Source organism: Anser anser (genome assembly GCF_964211835.1).
Source record: "Anser anser genome assembly, chromosome: 3".
Taxonomy (NCBI): Eukaryota; Metazoa; Chordata; class Aves; order Anseriformes; family Anatidae; genus Anser; species Anser anser.
The window spans coordinates 104858896-104885217 of record NC_139722.1 but is presented as its reverse complement, the minus strand read 5'-3'; the positions used below and the strand labels follow the sequence as shown (position 1 = coordinate 104885217).

General features: G+C 42.6%; 1 protein-coding gene across 6 annotated transcripts in view; it reads right to left on the bottom strand.

Annotated features, from left to right (window-relative positions):
• ALK (ALK receptor tyrosine kinase) overlaps positions 1 to 23294 on the bottom strand; it is a 305848-nt gene extending 282554 nt beyond the window's left edge. For 5 of the 6 annotated variants that reach the window (XR_014581118.1, XM_083827801.1, XM_083827805.1 and 2 more), the window contains exon 1: positions 22704 to 23294. Coding sequence is in view for 4 of the 6 variants with exons in the window: in XM_083827801.1 (XP_083683927.1) it covers positions 22704 to 23289 (586 nt within the window). In the remaining 2 variants the exon portion in view is untranslated. Of the gene's footprint in view, positions 1 to 16054; positions 17449 to 22703 lie in introns of those variants that run through there. The other variant, XM_083827808.1, reaches the window with a different exon arrangement.
• Between the last annotated feature and the right edge of the window lie 3028 nt (positions 23295 to 26322).

The following is a 26322-nucleotide window of genomic DNA, read 5'->3' as shown; positions in this document are numbered from 1 at the left end:
TCTCATGTTAAGTTGTTCCAATTCTCCTAAAGACAACTATTTTTTTCTTGCTCCAAACATGGTATTTTAATGTTTCTCACTGATCAGTTGAATCTTTGACTAAGGGACCTTCCTGAAGGAGCTGAAGGGGGGGAAAAAAAAGGAAGAACAGAAGCACAAGATAATTTACATAAGTGCATTGCAATTATGTCTCCTTAATTATGCATGCATCTGGCTCTATTTTAAGACACACGACTGCATTGCACACTCAAGCACTAAGGGTACCTGTCAGTCCATGTGTCAGGAGTTTTTTTTAACATTCTTAACATTCCTTTAACATTCCTACCCACCTGCCTGACAGTCACTAGGAGCAAAAAGAGAGAATCAGTTAGGCTTGCGTTGTCAGACTGCTGCTGGTGCCTCAGCATATTTCTCTCATGTCAAGCCTTTTTTCTACTGCCTGTATTCAAAGTAGTAAGTCAATTTACTCTTTACTACTAAGTTACTCCATAAGCTTTTCATTCCCTACCAAACTAAGCAGCCTCATTTTCAAAGACTAACGTGGAGTCACACGAGTCTAAGCTGTCAGTTATAAACAAGTTGAAATAGTGCAAAAAATGTACTCCAGTGTGTTTATATTAACATTGTTTTAAGATGAGGCTATGTTAAACTCAACTTTAGTCTCCTCACAAATGACACTGTACATTTTTTCTTTTCCTAAGGGAGACCCTCAGCACATACCTGGACAAATAATCGTGCTATGCTTGTCCAGCTTTCAGAGCGTCAGGGAACCTTAACTTTGGTAAAAAACACTCACCCTACTACACCAGTGTTATGTTGGAAATGCTCAGCACAGTCAGGATCTTTTAGAACAGAATCACTCCGTTGGAAGGGACCTACAAGGACCATCTAGTTCACCTGCCAGATGCAAGACAGCACCCAGAAAACTGGGCTGCCTGCAGCCACATGGATCATGGCCATAAGACAGAATCACAGTAAGTCTGAAGCTTATTAACAAGAACTGCCTTTACTAACCCCACAGAAGAAAAAAGAAACAGAGATCAAGGCAGAAACACTCTTTCCTACCTGGCAGCCCAGCAGGTTACACCTACGCTATCACATCTCATAAACCTTTTTGCATGGATGCCCATGTTGTCCACTGTCCTCTGCTTGACTCCTGCAACTTCTACAGGGCAACATACCTCATAAAGACATTACTCTCCAGACCTCAGTACTGAAAAGCAGTCATAAAAATGTGACACATGGTCAATAAGTCTGGTAAAGGTTATACACAGCTAAAATAATTCAAATAACGGACTATTTCATGATCTGACACCCCATTTAGCTAGAAGTCAAGATCTTTTCATACAGAATTCCTATGTATGGACTTCTTTATTGATATTTTCAGTACTCTGCTCCCATTTTGCTAAATATATCCTATGTCTAGGAAGTGAATTTGCATGATAGTATAGCATAAGTTAACAGCAAGGCAGCATTAAATCATAGAATGGCTTGGGTTGGAAGTGACCATAAAGACCATCTAGTTCCAGCCTGCCTGCCATGGGCAGGGATGCCACCCACTGGATCAGGTTGCCAAGGGCCTCATCCAATCTGGTTCTGAACACCTTCTGGGGATGGGGCATCCACAACATCTCTGGGCAACCTGGTCCAGTGCTTTACCACCCTCTGAATGAAGAGCTTCCTCCTAAAATGTAATCTAAGTTGCCCCTCTTTTAGTTTAAAACCATTCCCTCTAGTCCTATCATCTATCTGAGCAGTCGCTCTCCACCCTTTTTGTAATCTCCCTGTAAGTACTTGTAAGCTTCCTGTAAGTACTGAAAAGCTGCAGTAAGGTCTTCCCAGAGCCTTCTCTTCTTCAGGCTGAACAGCCCCAGCTCTCTCAGCCTTTCTTCATAGGTGAGGTGCTCCAGCCCTCTGATCACCTCCACAACCCTTGCCTGGACCCACTCTAACAGACCCACATCCTTCTTGTGCTGGGGGCTCCAGACCTGGACACAGCACTCCAGGTGGGGCCTCACAAGGGCAGAGCAGAAGGGGTCCCTTCCTTCTGTTGTACTGACTGCACCACTCATTTTGGTGTCATTTGCAAACTTGCTGAGGGTGCACTCAATCCTGCTGTCTATGTTGTTGATAGAGATATTATACAGTACTGGTTCAGGACAGACCCCTGAGGGACTTGTCACCGGCCTCCACCTGGACACAGAGCCATTGACCACCATTCTCTGGGTCCTGTCTTCAAGCCAACTCCTTATCCACTGAATGGTCCACCCATCAAATCCATCTCTCTCCAATTTGCAGACCAAGATATCATGTCAAAGCCCTTACAGAGGTCCAGGTGGATGACACCAGTTGGTCTTCTGTTGTCAGCTATGATGCAGTCACTCCACCATAGAAGGCCACCAGACTGGTCAGGCATGACTTGCCCTTGGTGGAGCTGTGCAGGCTGTCTCGCATCACCTTCTTGTCCTGCAGCACATGACTTGACATTGCTTCCAGGAGGATCTTTTCCATGATCTTCCCAGGCACAGAGGTCTCACCTGTCTGTAGTTCCCCAGGTCTTCCTTTCTACCCTTGTTAAAAAAGAGTGTGATATTTCCCATTTCCCAAGTCACCAGGGACTTAACCTGGCTGCTAGGGCTTTTTAAATATGATGGAGTGGCCTGGCAAGCCACTGGCATCAGCCAGCTCCCTCAGCACCGCGGGCTGCATGGCATGCTACCACCCCTACCACAGGGCCTAGTGGCATCACCACCTTCTCTCTACTCTTTCTCTCTTCACCTGCCTTAACCTAAACACGAAAAATTGAAACAACTGGCAAAATGAGAGTCAAATCTCACCACAGGTGTATTAGCCTTGCAGTGACTGAAAGACTGTCCCCACACATAACATACTTGGTGGGAACTAGTTTTCAAACCACTGTGAAATTCAATTAGACCGGGTAGATAATGGTTACTGTCCTTTCTTAACACCGCAGCTTATTTTAATTTCAAATATCATTGTTTGAATTTCATTTAACCTAAGGCACATGAAGCTATGTATTTAACTTTTAATTTGTGCTCAAACCAATGCACAGTCAATGCTGAAAGTGACAAAACACAATAGGTCCTAAGATCACACTACTATGTCACTATAGGCTCTAACCATGCAGTTATATAGGACCTTAAAAACAGCACTTTGCTTTGTAACGCATATAACAAATGTGACTTTACCTAGTTTGGAATTTTTGCTTGGGATGCTGGTGTGAAAAAAAATGTTCTGCCTGCCTTTGGTATTATATGCTACAGAGAAACGGGGGAAAAGCGTGATGATGTATCCATCTGGGATAAATTAATTTTGATCACTATAAATTAATACCATGCGTGTACCATATAGGTCAATCATTGCTATGACATTCACCATAGAAAGTCATTCATTGACATAAAAAACAAAAGGCTGCAGAAAAATAATACAAACTTATCAAGCACCTGGTTCTAACAGCTATTCATAAAGCAAAGGATAAAGGACAGTTCAGTAGATTATGAAACCACACAAAATCCAGTCATTCGTGTAGATGAGCTATTTTATCAAATAGCTAGGACACTCCACATGATCTTTTAAGTTATTCCATAATGACATTGACAGATGAAATGCTTGAATGCCTGCTTCCTTTGCCCATAACACTGCCAATACTCCAAAATTTATCAAAGTGACAATTCAAAGCTACTTGCCCCTAATTATTATAGAAGAGCCAGTTGGATTTTACATAAAATATCTAAAATGATTGATGAAAGACACTGGAGAGGCAGTCTCCATTGCTTTCAACGTATGCATTGAGCTGAAGCGTTAGAGACACTTCAGAATACAACACACTTTAATAAAGTTGACAAAACATGCCTTATTTTTTTGCTAATAACAAACAAGATTTTCTATTCCTGTTAAAAGGATATATATCTGAAAGAATGTTTGAGGAGAAAAAGGGGAGGGTTTGTTACAGATGAGAGCTAGACTGTGGAAACCGGAAAAAAAAAGTAGTGTTTAATACTAAGGTCTCCCAGACTTCTCAGAATGTCAAAAGAAAATGGTGAATATCTTCCAACATTCATTTTTCTCTCTAAGTTTCCAGACCAGACCTATGAGAAGGTCACTATTTGATAAGATTTTGGCCATACGCAGCACAGCAGGTAATATCTGATACCACTGAAATCCTCTCTCCTCTATACCTTTGAGCAGTGTCAAAAAGGTCAACTCCAGAGCTTAGAAATAACATTTTCCTGAGATTCTATTTTATTTACAGATACATGGACAGTTATACGATTAATTATACCACTGTAAAAGAACATAATCAAGCTCGAGAGAGCAGAACAGGAAAGCAGTGTTTGTACTTCCGCAGCCTGAGCTGCTGATGCACTAGTCTGATCCTAGGAGGCACAGGTCTACAGCAGAGCTGGAACCCACCTGTGTGTTCCCAAAAACGCTAACAGAATGTAAAGGACAAGAAATAGCAGTTGTGGTTTCTTACAGCCAATTTGTGTGTTGGCTGTTGCTATTTTTTAATATAAAGTATAATTTTTCCACAAAGTCTTTTGTGACAGTCAAAAAATCTGCCTCGCTTTCTTGAGGCTAACCCCAATAAGAGACACCTCTTGTTTCCTAGATGCTTTGTCATTTATACTTTCAGTAGATGTCTATTCAAAATAAGCTATTTTACAAACAGTAGAAAGCCCTGAGGTTAATTTTACCTACTTCCATGCAACAAACTTCAAAGTTCATTTCATTCTTTTCATGATCATTCTGTGATCTCTTTCAGTGCTGAAAACACTTGTTTTCTTTCCTAGGAGAAACTGCATTTTTAATCAGGCTTCCCAGAAACAGCTCTTGCTGATCGTAATGTGAAAACTCAAATATATACATACACAGAAAATGTAACTGCAGAATGACTAGAGTTTATCTGAAAGCACAGATAAAGCAGCTTAGGTCCTTGAAGCCTCTCTCCTCTACAAACCACAGCAGAGTGTTCAGAAAGCTGAACACTGAAATACAGTTATGTCTACAGACCGCTTGGCTTCCACCACACGTCACAGAAGTATCTGGAGAGATGCAATTAGAGCACAAACAGATACTTACTAATTTGAATTGTCTCAGTGTCACCTCATGCTCCCTCACTGACTGTCACATCTACCTAGTAACCTGCATTTTATAACTCAGTTCTCAACTGTTGCATTGCCATACAAATACTCAATAGCAGTAAGCTCACTGACCTGTTGACAGAGGAGGCTCATGTCGATGGTGTGTCACCCACTGTCTCCGTGAGTGAACCAAATACTAGTCCCGTGTAACAAACAGATACCCAAGTCATGCCCCAAAACAGTTAGAGAACTCGTGCATGACTTGGGATTCATCTTGTCACACGTGTGTCACTCTCCCAATGAGTCCCTTGCTCTGCACACTGCTTTATTCTGGTGACATATGTGGTGAGCAATCAGGTATGCAGAGTACCATAAATCCGAACAGAGCATTATTCCAAGCAGCAATGTTCAGATTGGTGACATTCACAGAAAAACAGGGCAAATGTAAGAACATATATAGGCCACATGGGGAAACAAACCACATTTCAAGCTGCCCTAAAAAACCCTGGTCAAATCCTGTTTGTAACTACAAAGACAAACTCATTGAAGTTCCAGGTGTGGCTGGAAACTGATCCACGGCTTCTGAAACAAACTTTACCAGTCTAGATGTCTGCACTTCACAACCTCAACCTGGTAGGCAGGAAATCCGTGATCTCCATGCACCTCTCAGCAGATGTTTTATTACAGACATTTTCAATCGGGGCACAAGAGCTGAAGAGGAGTGGGGACGCTCACCCACCCAGCACAGGGGCACAGCAGCCATGCTGGTGCTGCAGCCCCCATTACCTATTGCCAAGCACTGACCCAGCAGGAGCACAAAGCAAACTGCTGGCTTTAAATGGGTGCCACTACTCCAGTTACCAGCTCTAACTGGAGTGTTATATTGGACCCCAAAAAGAGGGAGGAAAAGAATGAAGTGAACTACATGAAACGTTTGAAGATAGAGGTCTAAAGATTAATGAACACAATAGGTCAGAGTTTTATCTTCCCTGCAGTGTCAGAGATGATGGCCAATAACAAGTTACAGCACAACCTCTTCAACCTTTGGAGAGAGCCAAGTTCACCTCTAATTCCCTGCCACTTCAGCAAGATTGCAAGATTCACTGATGTCATGATTTTACTGAAAAATTGGTATTATGAGAGACTATAGAACTGCTTACAAAACCTTATCTTTCCACCACTCTGAAATACAGCAAGTCTACATTTAAAGCATGTGAGACTCACATTACTAGAGCTGAACTTGGCACCTTGTAACTCCACCTTTGTATCTGAGCCAGAAGGCGTCAGTCTCACCTGTTTTGACCTCACAAATAGATCAGACTATCCACTCTATCAAAAACTGCTGCTCAAGAAAAATGATTAACAGATGAAATCTTAGCTTTTTAATATATTAGTCAATGTATTCTTTTATTAATACACAAGCAAACAAAAACTGGTGAAAAGAGTCCCTCACAAATCAGAATGAGTTCAAAAAAACAAATTTTTCATTTTATGGATGTTAATGGCTGATTTTGAAACACCAAAATTGCCTTCATCTCTCTCCACCTTCAAGTGTAAAGCTGCCTGACTCGTTTTCCATTTAGCCAGCAAAAATCTTGACAAGCCACTAGTTTATCACCTTGCTGTGAGCCTCCCTTCAGTTTGACACAGTTTTAATGCTACTCAGAGAAATGGCACCACACTGCTTTTACAGAGTGCCTTTGAGAGAAGAGTTATATATTCAGAAAAGCAATGTTGAAAAAAGGATTTGTGAAGGGACCTGTGGAGGAAGCCTCATCAAGGTAGGACCAAGTCATGATACTGTCAGTCACAATGATGCATTACTTCCATGACAAGCAGCCTCATTAGAAGGAGGCGGCTATTTTGGGAAGGGATTCCTGTGGTGGTACAAAACTAACACCGCAGATAGCTTTCTCAGAGAGGAAAAAAATGTGTTAACAGAAAGACTTCTACTAAAGAGAGACAAATGGTTTTGCCCAGAAAAAAAAAAATCCAACTGGGCTCTACATTTAAAGCATGTGAGACTCACATTACTAGAGTTGAACTTGGCACTTTGTACCCAGAGTAGGATTTTTGGAGAAGTAATTTTGCAAAACTGAGCCTTCATGGAACTTCACCTCCAAAAGTCATGTTCCCTCCCTGTCTTTAGGCATGCACTGAAAAGAACAGATGAAATTCCCTGCGTATGATCCCATCACTCTTCATAACAATAATGGATGCTACAGAAAAGCAAGAGATACCTGTGTTTTACCAGGGTAAAACAGAAAGGCTTCCAGACCTTGCAGGATTCTGTCCTCAAGATACACAGTGAGCACTGCAGGATAATGAAAGTGTCTATAAGGATCTGAAAACAGCATTTAGCGAAGTGGTGACCTTTAGAAGTGGCGAGGCCTTAGACAGAGAACCATGTTCTCAAAGCTAACTTGAAAGCCAGGCTTTTGTTACTAGCATAGGAACATGCCCGGAGCAGCTCAAAAAACACCATATAAAGTATTTCTTCTTAGAGCACCAGCATCAAAATCCTGAGGCAGAAAGCAAGTTTATATTGTCTAAAATGGTTCACAATGCACCCATGAGACACAGATCTTGCTATGCAATAAGAACTATGAATAAAGCAGGCATTTCAAAGAAGCAAGTGTTGGACCAATTTAGAGACCTGGAAAAAATCTGAATTGTTCTAAGCCTGAACTAACAAAAAATTACAACTAAAATGGAAGTGTCTTTTAAACAAGTTTGGACATGAGTTTTCATTGTTTTTTGGGTACTTTGTCTGCTCTTCTTTCTACTAACTCTGATGATTTAACTTTTATATAATCTACTCTGACCCTCTATTATATTTTCCTTTCCTTGAACATTTTAATTTGGACCCCCTAATGCAACCCCCAAATGTTTCTTGGAAAAGGGATTACAGTGATGATAAAAGACACGGTAAGAGACAAGATCTTTATCTCTTAATCTTTGCAGATGGGTTTGACTATCATAGATATTCGGAACAGACTTTAGAGGCAGGAGCAAGGCATTTTCTGTCCCTTCTCAAATAAGAAGTGTTCCCCTTTCAGACACAAAGCTCAAGTTAGCTGACTTTCTCTTCTGAAAGCATTTCCCCCCCCCTTCCAATCCTTTTACCCTATTTTTAAAAATAACTTATTTCCACACTGTTAGGTAACAAAAAGCAACTGGAAATAACATCAGGAGTTACTTAGAATTTTTTCATGAGGCATAAAGGGCAAATTTGTTGGCCTTTTAAGTTTGAGGTTTGCAATATCGCATCAGCATATCATGAAGGCATGACAACAGTAGCACAGTCACAGTGGGAAAAGGGAAGGGTGCTTACTCTCAGTTAGGAGACCCAAATGGTCTGTCTGTGCTGTACAGTACCCTGATGCAAACTAAACAATTTCAAATTAAGGTTAAAAAAATACTTGAGGTAGGTCTTCAGATATATAATGCTTAATGGACAGCGCACATAAAGTCTTTAAGGTGACTATCTGAACTTTCCATTTAGGAATATTACAATAAACCAGAGAAGTCCTTTCCTCCTGTCAGTGCACTCCGAAGACCTGGTGTTTTTTCCCTTTGCTTGCACTAGGATGTTCTTACTCCTTCATCCCACTTATTCGAACGATACTTCTGTTGTCTTCATTCAACTCAGAACTCAGACACAGGATGCCACAGGTCTAACAGTCAGTCACAGCAAGATACGTTTAATTGCTAATATCTATGCTGCAAAGCAACAGTTTACACACAAGAGTCCTTTCCACAAAACCGTTGTAAGACTTCAAGAAGAAGGGCTCTCAGCATCTCACATGCTCATATGTAACAACGGTACAGACAAAATCGTTCTGGTCACTAAACTGAGCAGCAATATATTCTTTTGCTTACCACCCAAGACTAAGAGCTAATGAAAAATGCCAGAAATGCTGAAAAGAAGTGCAATTTCTAACCTTCCACCACAAAAAAAAAAACTAGGTGTGCTGTGTCTCACTGTACACTCACAGCAGGTGGCCTGGTAGCAAAGAGCAAGAAAGGTGGTTCCTGCCCAGTTTGGCTGTATCTGAGAACAAGAGTGGAGTAGGTATACAATGGGAAGATGCTCTTGGCTTCAACTGGCTTATGTCTCCAATCAAACTCCAGTTCGAGGCCTTCAAGGAAAATGATGACTGCATCGAAGAGAAACTTCTGCCTCCTATATGCCAAAGCCTAAATATGGGACTTGTCTTCACTCAGTTTGATCATTCTAATGGGATGACAGTCATTGCTTTCTTCATGGAACACTACACTTCAAAACAAAGTAACATACTGCCTTCAGTTACACTAATGCAATCCCCTTTGATTTATTTCTTCTACCATTTCAGTCAATGTCCCAACAGTTCACCTACTTGCCAGTTGCGCATTTACTTGACAGCTTTAGGGATCTTTCACATCTGCAGTAAGCCCCGAATATCTTTCTATGGTCTTGTGCTCCAGATCTTTACTGTTTAGAGTACTGCTCTATTTATTCTCAGCTTCATAGTCCTCTTAATGTTTATCTACCAGCACTGCCATATTTCAAGCCACTGTACCTATAGATAATGCGTTCTGCATCTGAGTACCAGTCCAGTTACTACTTGCTGTCCTCTATATTTACATGTATTTTACATGTTTGGTGGCTTTGTTTCCACACACTATTATCCTTGTCAGAGATAGATAAGGAACATTGCAGGCACAACAATGGTTCTGCGGCCAGCTCGACTAACCTTTTACTAACTGATCCACAGTCAAACCTCCTTAGGCATGATATTTGGAGTTACTATCTGCTTGCAACTTACAGTGAGCTGGAAAGAAAAAGAGCTACACTTTCACCTGTTTTGTTTTTATCATTGTGAATCAAAATATTGATCAATTTTTTCTTTTAAACTTGATATTTCTACTAGAAACAAAATACATCTATAAAGTTCTATTAACTAATTGAAAGAGACCTATTTTTTTTTTGAGTACCTTTAAATCACATGGTTTGTCTAAGATCATGAGCTTTACCCCTACAGGAAAATCTGGCTAGATAAGATCCAAGAAGGATCTCATTGACTTCAGCCTTACACCAAGTGCACAATGAGATACTTAAAAGACTTGTATTTTAGTTGTAAAATAAACCCTACAGCGCTCAGCCCCAGCTACATTCTATTTTTGTCTCATCCTGTTTTTCCTTATTGCCTGCATTTCTTATAAGAAAGAAACATCTAGGTTTCCTTCAACACCACTGTGTAGTGGTAGCCTGTAAATAATCTGAGCCATCAATATACAACTGTACTCAGCTGCAGGTGAAGTGGGAATTACGACTTGTCTCACAGCTCTTCTGTTACTTAGAAAGGGTCTCTACAAAAGCATTTTACCACTTGCAGAGGAAACCCAGCTGTCCAACTCCTTAAGACTCGATCTAGTGTGTCATTTTACGTTTTCAAGCCTGAACTGTGTCTTTCATTATACTAAAGGTCTCCTTTCCCATTAATCTTGTTGAGCAGCTCTCCCCTCTAAGCTCGGCTGCCCACAATTTGTGATTTCTTATTGTTGAGCATCCATCACACGTAGAATTGTTTCTAAGCACCCCATTACTCACATATTTAGCCATGTCAAAGAAAGGCCTCCACGTAGCTCCCAAAGCACTTCAGAATTCCCTTCTTTTTTTCCCCCCCCATCAAAAAGGTTAAAAAAAAGGACAAAAGCAGACAGCATCTTATTTGAACTTAACAAGGAGGTAGATTTCCTTACACAAAGTTATAAGGAGGAGCAATGCAAAAAAAAAAGGCAACTATAAAGTATAGTACACTTAAAGTTAACAATGCATTAACTGATATCACAAGGTTCAGCTGAGCAAGAACCCAGCCCTGGGTCCTTTGGGTAACTTCTTCAGTGCCAACAGGAGAACTTCCTGCATTGACCCTGTATGGAAACTAACAAAAGTTTCCTCTCTCTTGTATTGTAATTTATATAGCATAACTGTGCATATCATTTCAGGACTTCAAAAGTATCAGAGCTTTCTTCTGCTCAATCTGGTCTTCAGTTTGGTTCTGGGACCATCTCCATAAACACTCATGACATATATACGTGCAGCTATGTCCTGATAAGATCAAGGAAACTTCTGAAAACAACAACTCACTAATATGGGGTAACTAAAGAATTTCGTAGATTAAAGAACTCCCATTAGTGGGATAAGCCTCAGAGGAAGCTGTGCAGCTCTTCTCTAAATAGCATCTCTGAAAATTTGAATTCAGATACTTATTATTAAAAGGATCAATTGCTCTCCAGGGACTATCCACTAACGTACTCCCTTTCCCAGCATAGGATTACTGTAGCTCATTCATTCACTCATCACAACTCTGCAGTTGCATAAATAGATTCTGTAAACAAAATCTTTTCACCAGCAAAATCCCACTGTGCTAGCAACATTAAGGGGCAAGCATACAAACACCCTGCAGAGAAGCAGAGGCAACTACTTCATTGATATTTCTTTTTTCTCTTCTAGTTGATACTGCTTTACAATTGATGTTGGAAAAAAAAAGTATTAAAACCCAACGCATTAAGTCTCCATACAGACTGGCTGCTGAAGCCTAAATATCAGTCATAATTATTATCCATAAAGTGTTATTGAATCAGATCTTAAAGATTTAATGCTGCCTTGTTTCAGGAGATAAAGGGCAGTAAGGCTGGCAAAGCAGAGAAGGAAACACTGGGCTTTTGATCAACCTTCATGTGATTTAGAACCATAAAAACAAAAGAGACTGAGCACTTCGAACGTTATCCAAAATCCAGTGAGTTAGCCTTGACACAATCCAATGGCACAAATGGATACTCAGAGGGTGTTTTTATCTGTGGACTTGATACCACCAACCAGATGGAAGATGCAACTCTTTTCTTGAGCTCAGGACTAGCAAACGCTGTGCTTTTAGGACACCCTGCTGTACCTCTGATTGTAGCCTGCAATTAGTAGGCAAACCATCTTAACACTGAAGGACTTCTCTAAACCACAGCCTCCCACCACCTATTTGAGCCATTGTGGAGCATTTTGATCACCTTCAGAAATGGCCATTTACCTTTACAGTCCCCCGTTAATATAATTCCCTATCCACAAAGCCTCTGACAGAAGGCACCAGGCAAGCGGTTAATAGAGCACGTAGGCTGCCCTAACACTTGCAGCTAATTAACACTGATATCATCCCTGCCCAAAAACATTTTATTCAGCTTTCTGCAATCACAATATCAACAATCCAGCTCCCCCTTTCCCTTTTTGTAGTACAATATTGCAACAACCTGAGGCCATTTTTCATCTCTCCAAAGAGCTGTGAGGAGGAGGAGGAGGATTACAACAGGAGAGCTAGGAAGGACTGTAATGAACCGGTGTGCAACCTCGCACCACCAAAAAGCCACGGTGCTTGCCAGCAAGAGCCCTTCACTCCTGTGTAAAGCAAGTCCCACCACCTCCCTTCCTTGGTTGCTCACAATAATAATCTCAAGCGAGCCCTGATTACGGATTCGCTCTCCACCTCCATAAGGCACCTGTTTTGCAACACAACCATTAAACTTTGAATCTTTACAGAATACTACATTTTTCAAATATAAAAAGCACTCCAAGGAAATCTTGAAGAAGGGTAATAAGAAATACTTGCAGTGAGACCTCATCTGAATTGCCTACACATAGATAAGCCACAAATTTCCTTTTCTTAAAGATTTTGTTAACCTTTTGCAGATGGAAGGAGTTTACTGATTGAGAACTAGATGAGGTCAGTGCAACAGTTACATTCTGAATCCTCTTCAAACATGCCTTTGGCACAACGTAAAAAAAAAAGTTGATAAACTGAATCGTTACTTAAACTGAGTCTTTTAAGAGAATAATTAACCTACAACAACTATTCTGGCCTCCTCTCCAGCTTTGAAAAGTAATCCCTTCACATTAGTTTCAAGTTTAATTAGCATCAATAATGAAATGTCCCTCAGAAATAACCATTGCATCATGTTCCTACAAATGGAAAGGACGCATAGCAATTTCTGAAGACAGGTAGAGGCTCAGCAGATCCCAGATGTTTGCAAAAATAAAGTGTAAACAGTAATGTAGTAGTGTGGAACGTGACAAAAAAAAGAAAAACCACCACCACAACATATTTCTTTGAAAGACAAACATTGCAAACACAATTTGGAGTAGACAGGACTCCAAAGCAGCTTTGCCAATAATTGCTGCAGTATTTCCAGTAAGTTATCAAGACTCTCAACTCTAATTTATTGATCTTTCTTGGCCTTTTGGCTGAAGCAGAGAAAGACATCACTATGTAGTATACTCTATATGGGAAAACTGTTTTCAGCACTTATAGTCTAACATAAACAAATACTGCTTTTTCCATTTCTGTCTCCTGGGATCTCTCTGTAAAATAGATATAATGCTTAGCATTGTCACCAGGATGATAAGGCTTAAAGTACTTTGAGAATCTAAGATAGAAGAAGCTATAAAAAGCCCAGACATTCTGGTGCAGCTGATAGCCTGTTACGTAGTGGGCCAGTAGAAACAACAGGCAAATGCCAATGTACGTATAGAAATTAAAAGTCTGCTGCATGTTGCAGAGCTTTGAAGATTACCAGAGATTTGTGGCAGGTGAAATCAGAGGCGTTCAGCTGCATGCCACAGGCACTACAGCACGTATATTCAAGAAACCACACAAGCTTTTGAAACTGAGCTAGAAAGAAATCTCCAATGCCATAAGAGTCCCAGAAAGCACGACATGGAAGAAGAAGTTCCAAAATGTCTATTTGTGCACATCATTGAGTACATACACAGACTGATATTACCTCTTCCTAACAGACATCAAGAAATACATCGTGCAAGAATCCACACATGGCCATGTCTAACCACATTCCCACCCTCACTGCTGTAGTGTCCCTGCTTTCTCCCCACACTCACGAAGCATTCTCTGTTCTTCACCTGACCACCTTACACAGAGCCATCTTGTCTCCCTTTACCCAGCTCTTAACTCAGAGAGGAGTCACAGCTTTCTTTCAAGACACAGCATTGCAGGATACGAGAGGCAGTGAGAATCTTGCAGAAGGACCCCACACCTCCTCCTTCGCAGCACACTGCTGCAGGGCAAATTCAAGTCCAAGCCATTCCAGCATACACATTTGTTCTGACAGGAAAAGCAGTTCTTCTGCCTCAATGTGAGCATTGGATGGCCACTTACAGGCTTCTGAAATTTGTAAGGCTAACGGCAGAGCTGCTAGAGGCAAGTTTATGGAGGGGATAGCCCTCATTTCTAGGAAGACCTAGATGAAAGGTTCCTTCCTAGTACCTCAACTTTGCCATTCTTCCCATAACCCAGGAGGAAACAGGCAGACTACCAAAGTTATAAACAATCTCAAGTCCCACATTCTCTATTAATTTCTGACACCTTAAAAAGAAAATCATAAACAACAGACCTTCTCCCACCATCTCCGTGAGGTTTTCACTTCTCAGAGGAGACAACAGGTGGCCTGCTCAGCAGCCTGGTAGTCAACTGTACCAACACCTGCAGCTCTTCAGCGCACGAGGAGATGGTGCTCAGCTGCAGTCGTTAAATGTCCCCTGGCCCACCTGGCCACGACACTAGGAACCACAGCCCATCCCACTCCTCCTCATGTTTTGTAGGGCTACAAGTATCCCTGGCCAAAGCCCCACAAAGTAAAATCTAAAAACTCTAGCAAACCTAAATTTGACCATTTGGCTTTCAGATAGTATGGTACTTTAACAGGTTAAGGCATTGCTTATAATTTTTTACAAAACCACAAATTCAGTCTATTGTAAAATCAAACAAAACTGTTGCCATTTTTAAGTTTGATAAGTTTGCTATCCAGGATAGCAAGGAAATAGCAGTCCTATGATTAGCACTGCAGACATCAAAAGAAATCAGTATGGTAGGCTGTTTTAGCTTTGTCCTCAGAAATCCGAGAGTTCAAACTGCATCTTATTGTCTTTATTGAGGTTCTTAGAAAGTAAAAGCAATAGTGATCTGCAAAAAAAATAGCATCTTGCACCAACAGAGTCCAAAAGCAGTCAAAACTACCCCTGTTATGCAAAGGAGGTACCAACCACAAAAAGAAGTATTTCACGTCACACAGCATGTCAATGGCAGAAGTGTCGATATACACCCCTTCTTCTGACTCTGCCTCCTCGTGTGATTCTCTCCTCCTTCCCACTCACTCTGTGCCACATTCACTGATGGAAGACCCAATATTGCAAGACAATTATGTTGGAAGTTAAAGAAGAATTTGATTGCTGTGACCACTCTTTGTAAAACACTGAAGTTCTTTGGCAAGAGGAAAACTAAATGCAAAATATTAACCAATACACTATTTTCACACCACAGTGATCACTTTGCATTCAGTGCCTGTTTTTCTGTACTTGATTTTATCTTTGTACAATAGTTTCCCATTTTCTTTAGAATGCCTGTTATAAAAAAAATAGCCTGGACTCCACTTGCAGCGGGCCACCAGTTCTTTCTCTTGGATACAGCCAGAACAATTCGACCACATCACAGATCCTCCAGGACCAACAAGTGCAGATGATTCTCCTTCACTACATCTGACATAGTTTATAGCTTCTGAAAGCAGAGATATATAAGTCCTATCTGTGCTGTCACAGTGCATTTCTGAGCAGCCATGCTCATGCAGGGTAGTGACAACCATGAAGTTACTTGGCTGCTTCAGTCATAAATCACAATGCTCATGTAAACTAGACTTCAGTCTCAAAATGTGTTCCTTGCCTAAATATTTAAACACGTAAATAACTTCCAGCCATTTCAGCTTGCCATTTTAAGCTTTCTGACATTCATTGTTCAGAAGAAAAGAAAGGTCAGGCTTATCAAATCTGCATTTATACCTCCATGACATTTTTCTCCAACCAAATTTTTCTGAATTTGAAGAGCAAGAGAAATATAGCACATTTCATAACGGACCTTTCTTGAATTAGCACCGTGGTCTCAGCAGCCACATTGAGCAGCTCATCAGGAAACAGATGCTATGGTTGGGGGAAAGAAAGAGGTAAGAAAAGTAAGCAACTTAGATTGTTGTTTGCCATTAGGTATGTCACTTGTGACAAAAACTAGATGTCCCCTAGTCTCAGTACTTCAGTTTCTGGGTAACCCAAGTGGTTACTTTTATTAGATAGTAAAAAACAGAAATGTCCAGGTACAGCACTGAATTTGCTGCTGCTTGCGAAGAAAATTTGAAGTTGGATTCCCAAAACAGCGTCCCCCCAAATGAGTTAGCACTAATATAGTGAAAAGGTGGTATTTTCTTTACTATGACAAGACTCAATTAAATAAATTGTGAAATTTAAAAATGCTAAGTGCTGCTAATCTTCCCTCACTTTCTCTACTTTTTTGACTAATTCACAAACATTATCACAAACACAGATTATATTTCCTGTCATATAATGTTTGTGTGAGATGTGCAGTGAACCAAATGATGAGATTACGTTCGAATACAACCATCAGACAGTGCAAAACCACCTTTGATTTTGAAGTATGCTTCTGCATTTATATAATAAAGCACTAAAGTTTGCTAGCGCACTCCTTTGCTGTAGGTATTAAATCACTGTTTTTAAGAACGGGGAAATTAAAGCACAGCAAGATTGGAGAAAATATCTTTTAAAAATCTACTATAAATTTTCATCCACATAAAATAATTAACATAAACCGATACTCGTGTCCCTTTTGGTGTTCATTTACTGATATTTTACTGAATAAGCTTATGAATAAGAACATTTCTAAAAAAAATGAGCCGTGCCTAAAAGTAAATGACATTTGCAGAAAGAAAAAAAAAAAAGACCTGGAAATCATAAAAACATTTTGCCATAATCCTGACTCTCATAAAGCCTGACTCCTGTGGATGGACCAAGCCCAGGTTTCTGGAGAGCACCAGTGACTGGAAGGGAAGTGCTACAGACCTGAAATTTAGGGCAGGAAGGACTGGGAAAGATGCTCCTAAGCACGCTTAGGGTTCACTGTGATTTAGCAACTGGTAATTGGAACGCAGTACTCTGGTGCCTTGTGACTACCCAAGGGTAGAAGAAGAAAGCCTCAGTAACACTAATTCCTGTCTGGAGTAAACTCAAGTGCAAATCAGGCCTGTCCTTGAACCTGTGCTGGTAAAGCTGGCCCACAGGCCTAGGCAAAGCACAAATCCCCAGCAGAAAAGAAGAAAATGACTTGCACTGAAATGTAAGCCTTTCAGAAGCCCTACTGCAACGATTCAGACTTAATCACTGAATTTTGCCTCCAACTTATCAGGAGAGATCAGACCTCACCTCACATACAGTCAAGGAGGAGAGAAAAACAGACAGCGACTGGGAAGTGACTGAAGTCTTTCACCATTTTTCTGCTCTGTATTGCACAATTCCAAACTTTGTTCTTTGGAGGCAGAAAAAAAATGGGGGGGAAGGGAAGGGAAGGGAAGGGAAGGGAAGGGAAGGGAAGGGAGGGGAGGGGAGGGGAGGGGAGGGGAGGGGAAGGCCTTGGTCAAAAGCTGGTACCTCTGAAATATGTGAAAAAAATCTGTGGACTTTCCTACAGTCTGATTTCAGCTTGCAGCTCTGATTTTCATTTTCAAAATGTCCACTTTCAGAAACACATTTTCATCTAGTCTGAAGATCTTTCTAATCTTAGGTAAAGGGTTCCTCCTGTAAATAAGTTCAGGTGCGTGGTAGCACTACCCTAAAGATGAAAAGCCTAATTGCCTCAGCATTATAATAGCAGTGGTATGTAATGAATGTAGACAGTTTCAGGGAGAGTATGTGTTGCAAGTTAATATGATTTTAGATGAAGACCACAGTGCAGGAGTAATATTTCCCCTAGCTAGAGGATGAAGACTTATACACTGCTATTTAAAAAAAATATAATTGGAATGTTAAATCTATTTCATGAATGAAAGTACATTGACCTTTAGAAGGAGGAACGACTCATTTTCACCACTGTATGCCCCTTTTAACATACACTTCCCACATTTGCATATGTAAGTAGCAATTAGTTCTCAAGGGAAGTTATTTTATGGCCATTTCAGATTATTAAGCTTCCCAAGTAAGCTCGGAAGAAACATATTTAGCAATATTTGTGGCCTAGGTTCCCTGCAGTAAGTCATTTGGTTATCTGGGATGTTAACATGAAAAAACACAAGCACCTATGCAGGGCTAGGCTACCAGGGCTCTGGATTACTATGGAGACCTTGCAAGTGCAGAGCACTTCACCTGGACTAACCCAAGCCGATGCCTATCCAACATCCCACTACCTGTGGGATGAATCACGCAAGGGACAGTCAGTGCTGAGTCCTTTAACTGGCAGCTTCAATATAGGAACGTTTAGGATTTTTATTAAAGAAAGCTCTATAGCCTGTCCAGAGCAGACTCCACTAGAGACCCGCTGCGTGTTGACATCAGAAAGCAAACCCTCTAAGACCAAAACAAAAACTGGCCAGGACTCTTCTGACAAAAAGGCTTGCTAGCAGATTGGTTTCCCATGGGAATGTATTGATTTTGATTAAAATGATTTTGGAAAGTTTTCCTTGGAGGTAGGACAGAATTTCCAATCAAACCCAAAGACAATGACAGTAAAGTCACCAGCAACATGCTAGCTGGGAGGCTTACCTAAGGTACGGGAGATCTGCAGCACTGTGACCCTCTCTGAGCTCGCCCCCCCGGTGTGCTTTAACCCAGCGGGCAGCTAAGCACCACACAGCTGCTCGCCCACCCTCCTGCCCCTCCCCACTCTGTGGGATGGTGGGGAGAATTGAAAAAAAGAGAAGGCTTGTGGGTTGAGATAAAGACTGTTTATTAGGACAGAAAATAAGGGAAAATAATACGAAGAAGGATAATATTATTACCAATAATAATGTGTACAAACAAATGATGCACAATGCAACTGCTCACCACCCACTGACCAATGCCCAGCCTATCCCCGAGCAGCCGGTCCCCCCACCCCAGCCAGCCCCCCCATATTAATTGTTCAGCATGACGCTATATGGGATGGAATACCCCTTTGGCTAGTTGGAGTCAGCTGTCCTGCATCTGTCCCCTCCCAGCTCCTGCTGCACCCCCAGCCTGCCCGCTGGCAGGACAGTGTGAGAAGCTGAAAAGTCCTTGGCTTAGTGTAAGCACTGCTCTGCAACAATGTGATATCAACATTATTCTCATCCTAAATCCAAAACATAGCACCCTACCAGCTACTACGAGGAAAACTAACTCTATCCTAGCCAAAACCAGGACACCTCCCTTCCTGTGCATTAATTTGATTTTTGCTCCAGAGGAGCACTGTGGGAAGAAAGAGAAACCAATATTAAATCAAGAAGCATTTCCAAGAGAGGAAAACTCTCTCTTACCTAATTTTGAAAAGGCCAACCTGACACAGAAATGGTAGATGGGCTGGGGACCACAGCTCCTGCAAAAGGAAGCTTTTTCTTGCAGGATGCCGCATTACATGAGATTAAGTGTGCAAGAGAAATCTGGCATTGAGAGTATTTGCAGGAGAGCATTGTAGAAATTCTTGTGAACTTTGTCTATTAAACAACAGCACTCCAGTAAGAGTCTTTTACTAATTGTTCAGTAACACACTGAGACAAATTGCATTATGCTTTGTGCAAACGTGCTGTTAGAATAGGAATGGGTTCACTCCAGTTAAATATCTCTGAGCAAGTACCAGAGACAGTAACAGTTAAAGAGAATAAAGTATTATTTACAGGACTCTTTTGTAACCCTAAACTCAATGGGAATTCAGCTTCTCGAGTTTTTTTCTTATCCTAAATTGTAATTCAATCTCCATTCACATGGAGGATAATTTTGTGGAAAAAAAAATTAAACAAGGTAATTGCTTTTTTTCCTAGGATATACTGCAATCCTGTGTAACAGAGAGCGAGAGAGTGCTAAGTATGTCAACGTAAGTAAAGCCTCTTTACGTTATTGATGGGGGGATTGTGTTGTTTGAAATCCATTTCCAATTAGCTTAAGCAATGAAGGAAAGGCTCAGTTGCCTTAGGAAAGGCTTTAGTTAAGCCCTATACAAATTAGCTGCAATAGTATTAATAATTACTGGAATCTGCACACTTATGGGCTAGTGGATGCTGCTCATGCTGTTACCACTGTGTCAGCATATTCTGTTGTCAGCAGGGCTATCTATATGGCGCAAATTTAACTATGGCAGTGACACATGGTGTTCACGTAAGCAGCACCTTCACAAAGCAGAAAGAATGGATTTTCAAACTCTTCAGTAACCCCATGCTACAAATCTAGTGCAAAGTCATACAGTAGTATAAACACACTAAGGTTTCATTGCTAACCAAGTGTCAGACAATTTGACAGTGCCACAACTTATGCATTTTAGCCTTGGTGCAGAATTCTGCAGAAAACTATGACTTTTGCAGATTATGAACAGCTGCTAGGAGAACTGCTGTGAATAGGTAGATGCAGTCCATATTCCTTCTGCTCCTCCTATTCCTGCATCCCCTGTGACTGACTTTGCATGACTGTATTGCAGTAAAAACAGCAGAGCCTTGTCTCCAACATGGTTTTACAATGGTATAGGTAACCACTGTTATCTCTCGGCAAAAACATGCATTTCTTCCCAACAGCGAAGACAATAACCAGAGCCTGGGGGTTTACTGATGAACTTTGGTTAAAGCTCCATCTGTGTTGTTACAAGACCAAAACACCCATCAGTTCATAAGGATACCGTTCACCCAAGCTAAACATCACACCATCTTCCTCAAAGAAGACAAATATATGCCCTCCAGCTCCCTTATTGCTAAAAGCACTAGGGTTGAGGTGGCATTAAAAGCTAAGGCTATCCTCACCACCAAAGATGGAGGAGATTTTTAAAGCAAAATGACTGCTACTCACAATAAATTCCCCAAAGAGAAAAAATAGCAGGTGAGTTTTGGTGTCTGTATTATTTTTCTTCCTGTAACATAGCAAGGCAAGATCTACTGAAGGTAGGGAGCATTGGCCTCACCCAGACAACTTATGGCAGGTGGCATCTCTGCCTTACCCTGCCAAAATGAGCACAGAAAGAGCTAACCCAGGCATGTCACTTTTTGTCTGAAGTATAAGACTGGTTCACACAGAGCCTGCTTTAACAGCCTGCTTTGATTTTTGCTTCAGGTAATAAGGAATGAGATGGGCTCAATTTGCAGTTATTCAAATTGCTGATGGATCTTCTCAGTTGAGTATCAAAAAATCGGTTGTTCCAACTTCGTATTCATAGCCCAGTACTGAATTGTCTCACCTCTTATGAGTTTACTTCTGTTTACTCTGTGGACCATTAAATAGGCAGCTACTCAGGGACACACCATTGACTTCCACACAGCTTCATAAAAGCTACTTAACTCACTGTGACAAATTATTTGGTCCTGCAGACCTCTAGGTATTACAATCTTTTATTGGGACAGCCTGAATCAGAGCTTGTGTTAAAGGTGCAATGCATGCACAGAATGGAAATCTTCCTTGATCATTGGCCCAAATTAGAGACTTCACTTGATGTAATGGAGCTGCCCCATACCCTGACTGCAAATCACTGCCATCCAGAATCAAAAAATCTAAGCCAGGGCTTCTCTTCAGAGAGGTGTCAATGATACATGAGCTTTCACAGATAAACAACTTCTTGTCATACTGTAGCTGATATAGTGTAAGAATATCCTCTACGGTTTTAAAAGGGGCAGAAATTAACTTACTTCCAGCTTGTTATGGTTTAACCTGGCAGACAGCTGAACACCAGCCATTCACTCACGCCCCCACAGTGGGATAGGGGAGAAAGCTGAAAAGTGCAGGAATTTATGGGTTGAGATAAGTACAGTTTAATAAGAATGGGGAAAAAAAAGGAAAAAAAAAAAACAGTACCATAAAGAATAAATAAATCAAGTGATGCACAACAGTCCCCAGGCAACAGCAGCCCCCCTCTGCCAACTTCCCCCAGTGTTTTTTTTTTATTGTTCAGCATGATGCCGTGTGATATGGAATGCCCCTTTGGCCAGGCATTTGGACACAGCTACATGAAACTCACCAGAAAACCTTTTTCTTGCATGTCTGTCTGTCACCCATTATGTTTTATGCTTAGAGAAGAGTAATAATATTGATAGCAATACCAAATAGTATTACTGCATGTTTGATGGTCAATCTCAGCTGTAGAAATGTTTCTGTTCGCTGAGGTCTGCCTGCACATCATCTTGGAAATCCACTTGCAGCACTCTGAGTAAAAAATATATCATCTTAAAAAGGGAAGTTTCAGACAACCTGTCCTTGCTCTCCTTAGACTAATGACACTTTCACCTCCGAGTCTCGATTGCGGTTGTCTGGCACAACGGACTGTTTGTACCGCATAAAACCCCCTCGGCGCTTTCTAAGCGGTCCTCCCGGCCCCGCAGCCCCCTCCGAACATTTCAGACGGGCAAAGCGCAGCAAGGACGAGCCGTACGGGCAAAACGCGGCTGCTCCGGGGGGTGAGGAGGTGGGGGAGGCTGGGGCTGCGCCTCCCTCTCCCGCGGGGCTGAGGGTGAGCGGCACGGCGGAGCCGGACACGCGTGGCGCTGCGGGGCACGACGCAGTGCATGCAACGCAGGGCTCACCTGCCGCCGAGACGTGGAAGAGGAGGCGGGGGCGGGCGGCGCGGATGGCCGCCGAGAGCCCTCGCTCGCTGCCCGGCGCTGCACCGCGGCGCTCGGGCATCACCCGCACCCGGAGCCGCCCGGAGCCGGCGCGGAGCCACCAGGCGAAGAGCTCGGTGACGTTGAACTCCAGCTGGGCCCCGCCGGAGCCCGGCGGCGGCTCGGCGGCACAGCCGTCCCGCAGGCTGCCCTCGCCCACCTCCAGCACCAGCTGCTTGGCTCGCCGCGGCCGCCGCCCGGCTCCGGTGGGCCCGCCGGGGGAGGCGAGCGGCGAGGCCCGGGGCTGCCCTCCGCGGGCGGCGCGGAGCAGGGGCGCGCAGTCCAGCAGCAGGCGGCCCCGCGCCGCGGCGCGCCCGGGCGGCCCCGGCAGCAGCAGCTCCCGCACGTAGGTGCGGAACAGCGAGGGCACGACGAAGTCCACCGCCAGGTTCCTCCTCTGCAGCCGCGAGAGGCCGGGGCTCTCCCGCGGCCCCGCCGCCTCGGGGGCCAGGCTCAGGGCGAGGCTGGCGGCGGCCAGCAGGCGGGCCAGCAGCCCGCTGCCCGCCATCACCGGCCGGCGGCGCCCCGCCGTGCGCTGCGACCCCGCCGTGCGCTGCGACCCCGCCGTGCCCGACGGCCTCGGAGCGGGGCCGGCCGTGCCGCCGGGGTGCCCGCGGTGCCCGCGCCTCCGCCGCCGCGCGAGCTTTGCCGGCTCCAACTACCCGCCACAACGCGGGCATTACCCGGCGGGCGCTGACGTCACGCCCGAGCCTGCCCGCCAGCAGCCAATGGCGGCCCCGGCAGCTGGCGTTATGCAAATGTGCGGGGGCGGGGCGCGGGAACGCTCATTGAGAAAAAAATGGCCGGGCGGCGCGCGGCGCCCCGCGGGGGTCCCCAGGTGCGGGCCCGGCGCGCTGCCCGCGGCAGGGCCCGGCAGGGGCAGGGCTGCAGCCGAGGCGGGCGCAGGCTCCCGAGCGCCGGGTGCTGTGGGGCTTTGGGGCTCCCGTTCTGCCTCCTCCCTCCTCCGCTTCCCCGCAGGCAGTGATGGGCAGAGCTGTTCGTTTCTCTCCCTGCCTTCCCTCTCTCTCTCCCGTTCCTTTCTTACCTCCTTAAAAACCGAGGTCCCCAGAGCAACCCTGGGTCTCTTTCCTCGGTAGGGAAAAAAATGAAAAGGAGAGGAGCGCAGAGGAAAAAATCCTACAGCACAAGGCATTTTAAAGAACTGAACAGAATTGTTCCATTTCAGAATGCAAACAACGGCTTTAAGAATGGTTCGTGCACCAATTTCCTTTTTTAAACCTATAATAAACAATGTGAAATCACTGTAATTACATTAGTGCTCTAGCTAATCATAACTCATTCATATTTCTGGAAGTTGCCTACACGAATTAATGACTTATTATTATCTCTTTAGTTTGATTCTTAATGCAGGTATATTTTTATAATCCAGGTACTTGAACTATATAATCATTAGAATGCAATTATTCTGTCAAGCAGTTATTCTTCTGCTTATACCAAATTAATGTTAATACACAGATATTCCGGAGCAGAACCCCGGTGTAATTCTTCCATAATTGTAGTGCTAAAGAATGTAATTGCAGGCACAATCCTAGACAAGAAACAAGATCTTTTCAGTACAGAAGAGCTGAAGAAGGTACTTCAGGGCAATCATCGCAGGAATAGTTCTGTACTACACTTCATACCAAAAAGCACTGCTGTGCCGTATTCAGCCTCGTACAGGTGTGCTAATTCAGAGCCCATCCAGGATGACAGTGTTTTCCCAACTCACGCTAATGGGCTGTGTACATGCCTTCTCTTCTCCACAGCTCTTCTTGTTTTAAAATTCATTAAATTCACTTGCTCAATATGTGAACCTACTTCATTCACTTTTAAGTTTTAGTAAAACTTTGGGGTTTGATCTTCCTTTTCTCAGAAGAGCAAGATGACTGGAAAAATACTGGAATACATACAAGTGTTCTGTGGCACAAAATCCAACACAGAAGTATTTTGAATTAAGATGTGTACTTCTATTCTTTTGACTGTTCTTATTAGAAAATGTTAAATGGACTGAGTTCACCATGGTCTTTGCATTCAGCCTCTTCTTTTACTCTAGTGGATAGTCATATTAGCACGTACATTCATGGATTGAGAACTAAGTCCTGCCTTCTTCACCAAATTATTTTGGACTGTCACCTTCCTCTGTCTGAGTATCGTATGCTAGCGAGTCTCTCACAAGAGGGATGAAAATTAGTGCAGAAAATGTCAAGTTAGGCACAGAAAATGTTCTAAAAATCTCTTTAAACAGTTTATCGTAGGCTGTTTTCCTGCTTTCACAGATCTGATTTCCATCATATGAGGTTGCTACTGTAGAACTTCTGCAGTTTTCACTTCTTAGTATTTTCCTCTCAGATTCAACCAGTTTGAACCTAACGCTTAGCTCATTTCAGTGAACGGTATGTCTCTCATTGACTTGAACAGACCACACAGGACACAGTTCAGGTTTTAACTCAGCTGCTAGAAGCAGTAATTGGATTGATTCCTTTATCCCCAATATCCTGCTGAAATAGGCCATACCTGTCATGGCAGCTAGCAGACTGTTATTTAACAGTCCCAAGGAAATCAGGTAACACAAATGTATGTAGATTTTTCCACTGTATTCCCTTGTTTTATTGCCACGAAACACAAGAAGGTTAGAGCTGAAAGCTAAAATGAAGAGGCATCTTTATTAATAGACATTAAATGAAATAGAAACAGATGTTAATACATTGAAAAAGTGAAAATGGCCCCATTAATGAAGAGAGGCAAAGAAATCAATGAGGGATCTCCCGTGGTTGTGTTGCTGGGCTGCCTTTTATCTTCCTTTCTAAATTCTCTCTTTAAATTAAGAAGAGTGGAAATTTGGGAAAAATTAAAAGTCTGGTCAATACAACTGGTAATGAGGGACAGGTAAGAAAATACTTTGCACAATTCTGTGGCAGGCTGGGATTAGCCCTGGACAATATGCATCCCAGTTTTTTAATTTAGCTAACGAATTGACTAGGTCACTGGCAATTAATTTTGAAAAGCAGAAGAAATCTAAGGATGTCTCAAAGGATGAGGGTGGGGGGAGATTAAATACAGTACTAGTCTTTGGAGAAAAAAAAAAGTCACATTGGTAGGTGTCTACATTTCAGCACCAGTAAAACAGTAAAAAAGAATAAGCCAGACAGGGTACTTTGATGGAAGCATAGCAGTGTGCAAACTGAGAGTGTGAGACCCCTGGAAGACGTTTTCTTCCAAGGAAAGACTTGCAGACCTCAAACACTGCAAATTTGTGCCAGGATAATGGTATTAATTGTTAGGGTTCAAACTGAAATTGTGTAGACATTGGAAAAGGTGCAGAAAAAGATACATCCACATTCTAGTAAAACTCTGCCAGAACTTCATGTGAAATATTAGTAGGGTAATACCAGAGCTGGGTAATATCACGTGGCCTCAAAATTAATCAGAGGAATTAGAAAACTGCATTAGCATTGGAAACTGCAGTAGCATGAGTGGAAGATGGGTATATAATAGACTGAGCAAGAATAAGCAATAGCTTTGTTTTAACCTTTCTGCTAAT